The sequence below is a fragment of the Ursus maritimus genome, unplaced genomic scaffold (assembly GCF_017311325.1).
Source record: "Ursus maritimus isolate PB19 unplaced genomic scaffold, ASM1731132v1 scaffold_17, whole genome shotgun sequence".
In the NCBI taxonomy this organism is placed as follows: Eukaryota; Metazoa; Chordata; class Mammalia; order Carnivora; family Ursidae; genus Ursus; species Ursus maritimus.
The window spans coordinates 30,965,089-30,975,845 of NW_024424119.1; the positions used below are offsets into that span (position 1 = coordinate 30,965,089).

At 48.3% G+C, this 10,757-nt stretch overlaps 1 protein-coding gene across 1 annotated transcript in view; it reads right to left on the reverse strand.

The window, feature by feature from the left end:
• Positions 1-7,706: 7,706 nt before the first annotated feature.
• GRIN3A (glutamate ionotropic receptor NMDA type subunit 3A) overlaps positions 7,707-10,757 on the reverse strand; it is a 140,716-nt gene continuing 137,665 nt past the window's right edge. Inside the window, exon 9 of the mRNA XM_008708024.2 lies at positions 7,707-8,046. Coding sequence (XP_008706246.2) covers positions 7,707-8,046 — 340 coding nt within the window. The remainder of the gene's footprint in view (positions 8,047-10,757) is intronic.

A 10,757-nucleotide genomic window follows, 5' to 3' on the forward strand; every position in this document is an offset into this window, starting at 1 on the left:
ACGATGACTTGTCTTTTACACCTACTGGGACAGTGATGCTCACTTCTTGAAGGAAGCTGTATTCTGCTCTCGTCAATTTCCATGATCGTTTATTGGTGTGGAATGCCTTTAAATTTTGGTGTTTAAGGTTTTTGCTGAGGATTATCAGTTGATAGATAAACTCAAGTACCAGTGAGTATGCAGGGAAGTTTCGACTAGTTCTTACCACGGAAGTCTACCTGATACGACATGATAAGACAGCTACATGGAGCGTAAGTAGGAACTGGTGGGTTGTGTACATGTTGGATTGGGTTTACATAATAGCAGATCTCTGGTATGGAAATAACCTAAACATTTCCTAGATCTGTAATTGTCCCAACACACAGAAAAATTGAGTTTTACTTTCTGGGGATTTCTCCCCAAGATTGGTCTCTTCCTAATGTGAGGTATGAAGGTCTTATTTGTAGCATACTTTACAGGTTAGGACATAGAAAGAGCAGTGTCTTAACAACGTAGTCCCAAGTATCCAGCAGCAGGCCTGGCCCACAGCACTCAGGGAAGGTCCGCATGGTTAAGTTAATTCGGCTCCTTGCTTCTGCTAACAGTTCCTGAGAAGTCCGCTTTAATTGGACCAGTGCATAATTCAAACCTGACTCATTTTTTTTCACCCCCTAAGTGGAAACAATTTTTCCTTGTATATTTAAGTAATTCTTCAAATTTGGATTATCCTGAAATATATAAATTTAAATTTCCTTTTGTGGTTATAACAAAAGAAATTATTGTGAATTCTGAAACTGATAGCTCTGTTTGAGGCAATCCGTGATAGCTATGGTTTCTTTTATAGATTTAGTCTTTTTTTTTTCTTTTTGAGGGAAATTGTAGACAAAGTTGGAAGCATAGTATATTTGCATTAATAGATTAACAGTATGCTCTGAGGATTTCAGGTTACTGAAATCTACAGAGTGGAATGGTTTGAAAGCTAGGATCTGGGAGCTAAAAGGGACCTCAAACCATGTACTTACTTTAAAAATTTTTTTGAATTTAAATTCAATTAGCCAACATACAGTACATCATTAGTTTTTGATGTAGTGTTCAGTGATTAGGTACGTGTAACACCCAGTGCTCATCACATCACGTGTCCTCCTTAATGCCCATCACCCAGTTACCCCATCCGCCCACACACCTCCCCTTTGGCAGTCCTCAGTTTGTTTCCTAGAGTCAGGAGTCTTTCATGGTTTGTCTCCCTCTCTGATTCCTTCCCATTCAGTTTTCCCTCCCCTCCCCTATGCTCCTCTGCACTGTTATGTTCCACATGAGTGAGACCATATAGCTGTCTTTCTCTGCTTGACTTATTTCCCTTAGCATAATCCCTTCCAGTTCCACCCATGTTGATGTAAATGGTAGGTATTCATCCTGATGGCTGAGTAATATTCCATTGTATATATGAACCACATCTTTATCCCTCTGTCAGTTGAAGGGCATCTCACCTCCTTCCACAGTTTGGCTATCATGTTTACATTGCTGCTATAAACATTGGGGTGCATGTGCCCCTTCTCTTCACTCCATCTGTATCTTTGGATAAATACCTAGTCGTGCAATTGCTGGGTCATAGGGTAGTTCTATTTTTAACTTCTTGAGGAACCTCCATCCTGTTTTCCAGAGTGGCTGTACCAGCTTGTATTCCCCATGTCTTTATTTTAGAGATGAGGAAACAAGTCCCAGGGTCACTCAGTTTAGCAGCAGAATCATGTGGTAATCAGACCACTGTTTTTTCTTCTACCCTAAGTGGAGACAGGTACCAATAGAATGTGTGTCATCAGGAAGATAATAAATGAAAATACCTTGAGTCTTCTAAGTCTTTCTGAAGATCTCTAATTTAGGTAGGCTCTCTGCCAGGCCCTAGATTAGGACTGCATTTTTCTTCCCCTATTCATTGAGAGTTCCCGTAGCACTTTGTTCCAGAGTAGAACTGAACCAAAGGGATCTTCGATTTCTCCTTGCTCACCCAGCCCAGCCTGTGTATTTGGTGCTTGCTGTGATTCCAGGCACCGTGCTAAACACGTTTCCGGTGAAGTCAGGCTTAGGATGAGTATGGCCCTGCCTCTTATTAGAAGGTTACTTCAGCTCTCTGTTTCATAAAGTAATAACTACGTTATAGAATTGTATTGAGGATGAAATGAGTCAATACATACAAAACGTTTAGCAGAATGCCTGGCAACTAGTAAATGCTCAAAATCTTAACTTTTATTATTACAAATAAATTGAGAGGTCAGTTTTTCTTCTACATTTTCTCCCCAGTTCCAGGAAAAATAAGATTGACATGTTTAGAATCTAGACTGTATGTGTTTATTTATGTCTATCTCTAAGTCCACCTGTCCTGGTTAAATGATGTCATGGCCAGGTCATGCCCAGGGATCAGAAAGTTAACTTCATTTGCTCACTGCCCTACAAACAAATTGAACACATGTGAACGATAGCCAGTTCCACCCAGCAGTGAGGACCCTGATCTTTTACCGTCACCCTCTTTAGCCCAAAGTCCTTTAATGGTTTCTGTAGTCTTGGGATCCAGATCCAATGTAGCATAGGGATTTTGCCTCTGCTTTTCTCTTTGCAGCCCTTACAGCTCGTTACCCACCCGTGCTTTATGTTTCTATCATATTGAACTACTGGATGTTCTGAAGTTTTTTGATTGTCATAGTTTTCCAACTCTGGAACTAAGCACATTCTGTTTCTTTTACCTGGGGTGCCTGTTACGCTCCTCTCAATTTCTCTGCTGTGCGTAGGCGCGCACACACGCAGGATAAGTGTCTTTTTTGCCTCCACAGTACCTGGTGTGCATTTATCAGAATATTCGCCACATTGTTTTGCCAGTTTGTGTTTCCCCGCTGGACTGAGCTCCATGGGGTCAGAATCTGCCTTTTGTCTTTCCCTCGCCAGCAGCTAGCCCAATGCCGGGTTCAGAAGAAGCATCCAAACAAGGAATGACTGAATGATGCAAAACAACCTTGGGTAAGTTGGCAGCTGAATTAGGTTACAGCAGGTTTGTATTTGCGTGAGATTTGACTTGGGTATAATCCAGAAGAACGTGTGTGAAGGATGCATCCTGCTAGCGGGTTCACGCTGGCAGGCTGGCCAGCCGCTAACACTGCCGCGTGTGTCAGAAACCGCGGCGTGCCTGAGAGCGCAGGACTGCTCAGGGATTTTCAGCTGTATTTGTACCGGTTCTCGGCTGGGCCAGAAAGCCAAAGAGACGCCTGCAACAGCTCTTTCTGTGAGACTTGGGGGCCACAGTGTTGGGTTCAGTGGACGTGGCAGTGCGGGTGTGGTCCGTGCATCGGCTTCCTTCTCCGTGGAGCTGGGGGCCGAGCTGAGGCATGGGCCGGCGGCGCTGCGGCAGGAAGACCGAAGGGGGCTGGAGCAAGGAGGGGGGTTGGAAGGCGGCAGTCAGAATCCTGACAGTGTAAAATGGTGCTCTGGAATTTTACTGCCTGTGTGTGACTCTGTCTCGGCCACTTCTCTTACTAGCTGTGTGACCTTGGGCAACTTCCGTAATTCCCATCTGTAAACTGGAGGTCTGGTTTATCTACTGAGACTAGCTCTAGAGAACCTGTGTCCTGGGGTTTTAATGAAGCTGAAATAAAGTAAGTGCTCAATAAATGTTGGCTACTATAGTACTGTCTATGGACAGGTGGTGAAAAGGACAGATTGTGAGAAGGCCCCTGAGCTCAGGGACCGTGCCCACCTTACCACTCACTCTTGTGCCTCCAGCACTTGGCACGTAAACACAGGCTGTGTAGCAGGTGGGTGGTTAGGGTGGCCGGGGCAGAATTTTTTAGAGATCTCTCAGGATTGTGGCTTTTCCTAGAATGTCTCTCAGATGAAGCCATTTCGATTGTACTTTGTGACGCCTGGGCTCTGAGTTTTCTCAGCATATTTTGTGCCACGTCAACTCTACTAAGGAAACAAGTGTAAATTACAGCATGAGTGGGTCTATTGTGAGGAAGGGGCTGGTACCACGTCCGCATTTGAATCCCCCAAGACAATGCCAGTAGGACATCAGAAAATGAAGTTTCTATCTGAACATTTATTCCACAGTCATAGAAACTGAAGATGGAAAAGACCTGAGAACATCTAGTCCATCCACATGGTTGTACAAGAAAAGTGGCTGGAGCAAAACAGCCTGTTCACTTCATGCTCACAAGACAGCATTTCAGTTCTTCCCGGACTGGAGCGATTGCACACACGTTAAAATGAAGACACAATGCAAACACTCTTTACAAACTTTAAGAAAATACTTCTAAGTACATTATTTTCATAAAACGATTGGGAACTAAACTAAAAAGAGTGAGGGACTCCGGGATTAGATGGGGGGCGTCGGTGGGTGAAGAAAGGAATAATCAATAGCGCAGCTAGCGGAGTGCGTTTGATGACTAAAACACAAGTTCTTTCCACGACAGGATGGGTTTTCTGGTTTGCTTATCAAAAATGAGTTGGGAGGAAGAGAGGCTCAAAAGTAGTTTCTTTCCCCTTCATTCTTTCTCCACACCAAGGAAGAGCTTATTGGCTCCAAGGCCGTTAGACGCAGCCCCAACACCGAGAAGCCCACGGCCCCGACGGAGCCGGGTTTTCCCCGGCAGTTGCGTCGCTGACCACCGCTCTGGTGGGCACGCAAGCAGCAGCTCCTGCGCAGCGTTGTGCAACAGCGAGATCCATGAACAATGGCGTCATCTCCGGCGCGTTAAGACCGCCACTGATTGTGTCCCTGGGCTGCCTCACTCGTCTGTAACTGTTGGAGGCATCCCCTTGCTGCTCCTCTCCCCCGAGGCATCCACACTCTGGGGCCCTTGTTATTTACACGAAGCACGGAGCCCCATCTGTTCCCGCGCACCCCGCCATATTTTATCGTGTGCTTCCTGTGCCAGGCACGTCCCCTTGGAAAACGGGGCAGGCTGTGCGACACAATCCGGTCGCCCGGTTGCCCAGCACCAGAGCCTGGAAAAGAACAGACCTTCCTGATCTCGTGCAATAGGAGCCGGAAGAGGAGGCAAGGGAGCGCCCCCTACCTCTTCCTTCTTTACTGAAATACCAGCCTCCCCCTGGAGACTTGGCTCCTTGTGGTTTTGAGCCCGAGGGGAGTTGAAAGAACAGGTGGGGCAGAACAGAAAGGAGGGTTTTCAAAGGACCCACCATTTCACGAACTCTATAAAACACAACACACTGTTTCACACACTGCAAAGCACTGTTCAGTCACTACCGATAACGACAACCACCGCTACCGAGACCGCTTCATTCCACCACAAGCAATTACGCGGTTTCTCTTCATCCGGAAAGCAGGCATTTCCGGCGGTGCCGGCGGCGGCAAGCCCGCCTCCAGCCCCTGCTGCTGCTTGCCGCCCCGGCCGGATTTTGGCCGAGGGGTGACCCAGAAGGTGCCGGGGAAGCCGTGCACTGGCCGTCCGGCTTCTTACCACGGCTCCGAACGCCTCAGGAGAGAAGCTGAAGGGAAACCCGATATACAAAAATCCAAACTTACAAAACAGATACGTGAGGGATAATTGCATTACAAAAGGATTCTTTACAAAAGAGTTCACCTCTGGGTTCCTTTAAATAGCCAGCTTCTCAAGTACAATCAGGAGGAGCTGAGTTACAAAAGTGCCCGAGTCCATCAGGAGCGTGGCCGTGGAGTGGAGCGGGCGCCCGCACTGGAGGCCGCGCAGAGCAGGACGCCCGAGTCTGCCGCGTCCCCGGCGCTTGCGGGGGCGGGGGCGGGGGGCGTGGCTACGAGGCTTCGTCTTCCAAAGGCAGTTGCAAATCTACGGCGGCGCCTGGGGGAGACACGGGAGGACAGGGCATTTCAAAGCAGGATTGTCCTTTCCGCTTCCAGGGCTCCCCTTGTTCCCCACTGTTTCATCTGCGAGGTTAGAAGCTTCTTGCCTCCCTCATCAGTGTCTCTGCCTCCACCCACCCCAGGGTTTTCTCAATTAACTGAAGTGTTATCTAATTACAGCTGAAGGTGTTGTCTTTCCCTGGGGGACTGGGTAGCTCCGGGTGGAAATGCAGGAGAAATTTTGTGATGCAGACTTTCCGGTGATGCACGGCTGATCCAGAGCATACTGTGAATTCGTGGCGGGCATCCCAACTGACGAGGCCCGAGCAAAGTAAATGATAAGCGAGGAAGTCTCGTCCTAAGTGGTGCCCAGGGGTGGGAGCGGCTGTATGGAAGGTGAATCAGCAGGTGTGTGCTAAATGTAAAAACCTCTCAAAAAGGCTCTTACTTCTCCCCAGGCCTGGAGCAGCCATCCTTCTAGAACGGTGTTTCTTGAGTAATTTTTGGGTCACAGGTGTCAGTCACCTGGGGGAGTTGGTTAACAGGTTTCTGAGCCAGACTACCCACCTCACCCCATCTTCTGGGGAGAAGGGCCCTGGCAGTCAGCATTCTAATGGACTCCTAGATGCCTCCTATCTACACTAGCACTGGGAACTGATGTCCCATAGTTCCCCATGACTTTTCCTTCCTTCCTGCATGTCCAAGCCACTGCAATTGGGACAGGGATGCCTAGGCAGAGGGGAAGCCAGGTTACCGATAATCAGTTCCTTGGGGGCATCGGATGGGGTCTGGGGGAGAACGGGAGGGACCGCACCTGGTCACAGCCCCGCAGGGTGGAGAAGGTGTGGGGCTGGGAGACTGAGATGGACCGCACAGGGGACCGTCCCAAATGTTAAAGCTTGTGGTCTTTGCAGGGGAGGTCCGCTTTAGGGATTCCTAAAGCTAAGAGGCAACTGCTGATTTGAAAACGGGCTAGCATGTGGTTTGCAGAGCCTTTTCACTTAAGCCACAGTGCCAGCTGGGTTGGCATTGCCATACCCCGTATGGGCAATGAGCAGGGGTAGTCCGGTTTCGTCTAAGGGCAGGTCCTTGCTTTGCTTTGCTTTCCTTTATAAAGGCACACACTGTAGTGGAGATGCTTAGTTAGACTAGAAGTACAGTCCTAGTCCCTCCTTAGCCAAACTGTTGTTCTGGCCCAGAGCCTCCGTTCTTCAACATGGTGTACATTTTTAATGCCTCTTCTGCCTGTCCTCTGTTCCCGCTCGCCACACCCCTGTCCCCTTTCATAGTGGCATGTAAGCCGTAAGCCGTTCCTACTCCTGTTGGTCAGGATGGTGCTGGAGAGGCGCACCCCTCTCAAAAACAGGGCTCGTGCCTGATCCAATCAATCCTTGGTCTGCTGTGATGCTAATGAGCTCGCGTCATTGTTTACGTACCCACACCTCTGCCTCTTATCTAGCTTCCTATTCAGAATGCAGGAGCAAATCTAGTTGGGGGAGTTGTATCAAAAGCCAAAACCCTGGATAATCCTGTTCTGTACTAAAATTAAAACATTTTATCTCTTGTTGGTGAGAGTGCAGAGCAAGGGCTAAGACCCAGAACTACTAGTATGGTACCCAGTGAGGAGCCAGGGTTGCCTGGTCATTCATAGATCCTTTCCACGGAGTTTCGTCCTAATTTACCATCCCTGCTCTGAAAGACCCCTACCCTGGAGAGCTAGGGAGTCAGCGTGGGGAGAGCTGTGGCTGATTTTTAGGCCAGGATGCGCAGACTTGACCTCTAAGAGACACCTAGACCTGCGCTTCCCCACACTTTCGTCAGCAGTTACAAAAGAGCATTACAAAGGGTCTCGAGGGCTCAGAGGCAGGCTGGGAACTGGGAAGGGGAGCAGCGCGGTCCCCTAGGACTCACAAGTCCGGTGTGTCCTTTGATACTCTTCCAGCTCCGTTTTCCTGCTCACAGCCAGCTGCAGCTCCTGACGGATCACCTGAATCTGCTTCTCGAGCTCGGAGAGTTCCTGCATCACTGAGTTCCGGGCTCCGTGTAGGGAGTCCGCCTTCCCATTGGTGGTCAGCGAGGCCGGGAGCTCTCTTCTCCTTGGAGGGAGCGGGATGTCCTGGTGGGGCCGGACGCTCAGCTGGTTTTGTCCTCCCTCATCAGTAAAGATGTATTTTCGTTGGTTATCCTGACTCAGATTGGAAGTATTCCACACAGTGAGCTGACGGGGTCCCACACTGGACCTAGGAAACAGAGACACTTAGATTTAAATTCCATTCTGCGGCTCTCAAAGTGCTGCTCCCCATCTGCTGGCCATTTCAAACTGTGAATATGGAGCTCGATATGCAGTCAGAGGGCAGATTGCCACGGACAGACTGCCTGCTGGAGTGGCACAGGGACAAAAAGAGCATTACCATTCTTTCCAGCTGAAGTTCAAGGTCTTACCAAGTCTTATGCTGCCCTGAAATTGGAATAGATGTATCGTCTGGAGGGCTGATGGACCGGGCTGTGGCATATTCTTGTATGAAGAACCTCGGATGTCTTTCCACTCCCTTCCTGCCAGTGAGGCTCAGAGCACAGCACCGCCTCGAACTGTTCTCTGGCTACAAAGATGGTGCCTGAGTAAAAGTGAGAACCTGTTTATTCACCGGCTGGACTCTAAGCATAAGCCGGCTGGTAGATACTCTAAAACGGCTCATCCCCCGTCCCACAGGAGGACCCTGAAGTCTACTACTGGAGTTTGAGGAGAATAAAAACATACAAGCTGCAGGTTTCAGCAAAAAGTTTTCCATCATGGGGATGATTTTATGTGGGCCGAGAATGACAGCTCAGGTCTGAAACTTTAAAAGAAACCCCAAGAAATCCTCAAATTCGTGCTGGAATAATGCAAGTCAGTAGAAACAGATTCACAGTTGTCTTTCAGGCTTGTGTCAAACCACCTGCCACCATCTCTGAGAGAGGGCTGCAGATGACCAGAGTTACTGGCGGACAGGCACAGGGGGTGGGGGGTGGGGGGCGTAAATTGGGGCCTGAAAGAAACTTTGACAGTTAGATGCAATGAGAAGAGTTTCCTGCTACAAGAACGGACTAGAGCCCTAAGCAGTAGAACTGTGGATTTCCTCTAGTCTTGGAAGAGGAGGAGGGTTACGACCACTTTTGCAACCCACCACAGGGCAAACCTACGTGGAAACATTCTATTAAGTCCTTGTGTTTCTGTCCCAGTCCGTGGAACTGAATCTTTATTTCTGGACTGCTTCTTTCCCGGAGAAGAAGGGGAGGGGCAAAGGAAGGGCTAATAAAGTCTTGATTCAGTTACATGGATGAGAACAGAAACACAAGGACTTAACAGGATGCTGCTGTTGCAGTTTGCCCTGCGGGTGACTACAGAAATGGTCATAATCCTTTGTTCCTCCTTTGAAGCCAAGTCCCTAGGTAACGTGACTTTGCAGCTCAACTTTATCAAGGAGAATTCAAGGGGAGAAAGTCTGGCTTTCCCTCCCCCCCGGAATTTAATCTGGTTTCCTGACTTGTTTTGGCCAAACTAGCAGAAATGACAGGCGGGCGTTCCACGTCTAAACTTTGAAGAAGCCTCGTGCACGTCCCCCGCGGGGCTCTCTGAGAGCCCTGCTGCTGCAATATGAATGAAACCACACTAGTCTGCTGATGATAACAGGGTGGAGAGAGTCCCCAGTCTTCCCAGTGGACCCCGCTGGGGCCATAGACCAGCCAGCCCTTAGCTGCTTTCCCCCTCCCCACCAGCTGGCTTCAGACAATGAGCAAATGTAGCCAAGATCAGCCAAGTCCGGCCCAGACCAGTAAACTGCACAGCTGACCCACAGATTGCTAACTTGCTGTTGTTCGAAAATTAAGTTACTGAGACAGTTTTCTCATACAGGAAGAACTAAGATACATGCCCCAAGCCATTAAACCACACATTCCAATCTCCCCTGCAGTTCCTTTACCTTTCTCAGAGTTTAAGTGGCGTATAAGGAGCGGGTAACACCACAGCTTAGCTTTCCTGTGTCCTGGGCTCGGTTAAAGTCTACAATGTACCCACTTATGGCCCCGCTGGCTTTAAACCCGGGCCAGGGCTGCAGTTATAATTTTACTTCTAGTTGTACAGTTCCCTTTAATTTTTCCTTCAAATCTCTTCCAATTGAGTTTGAAAAATTTCAAGACAATCTTGTTCGTGTGTGTTACACGGTTTACCATTTTTGTATATCCTGGGACAAGGGGAAAGGGAAAATGGGGGTGTATTGGTGAAGTGCAGACCAACACTTCTATGAAATCCCAGGTTGAATAAACCAGAGACTATGCAGTGTCTTGCAATAGCTACTTTTTTTCCTTTGCTTTAAATAGAAAAGGAGCAGTATCTACTTTTGTATTATGGCCCAGAACTTCTTTCAGCCTTTCCTCAAATCCACATGTTAATAATTTGCTCATCTATCTCTTGTTTTAACTCAAAGAAATCTTTATTCTCCAGCAGGTGCACACACATCCACCATCCCTGGTCCTCAGGGCCACACTCATCTGCATTCACCCACTTATCTATTGTTTTACTCATTCTATAAATACGGAGCACGCTGGAGGAATGCCGAATTGTAGCAGACACAGGCATTTGCATTGATACTCTTCCCAAAAAAGGGGGAAAGAGTTTTCAACCCAGCAGACCTAACTGTAGTACCACAGAATGATTCATAGGGAGAACCTGGGAGTAGGGCATCTGCACATTTTCCTGGCATCTAGGCAACCACAGAAATCAGGTAAGTAGAGCTAGCCAATTGGGTTTTCTCCAGAGCTTTGTACACATGTCTGGGAATAGAATACAGAAGAATAAGCAGAAGCTGGATTCCATGACAGACTCGAGTTGCTAGCATAACAAGTGCCCTGGTAATCGACATGTGACTCTGGGCCACCTGTGAATGGAAGACGACAGATGTCAGATGTCAGATGT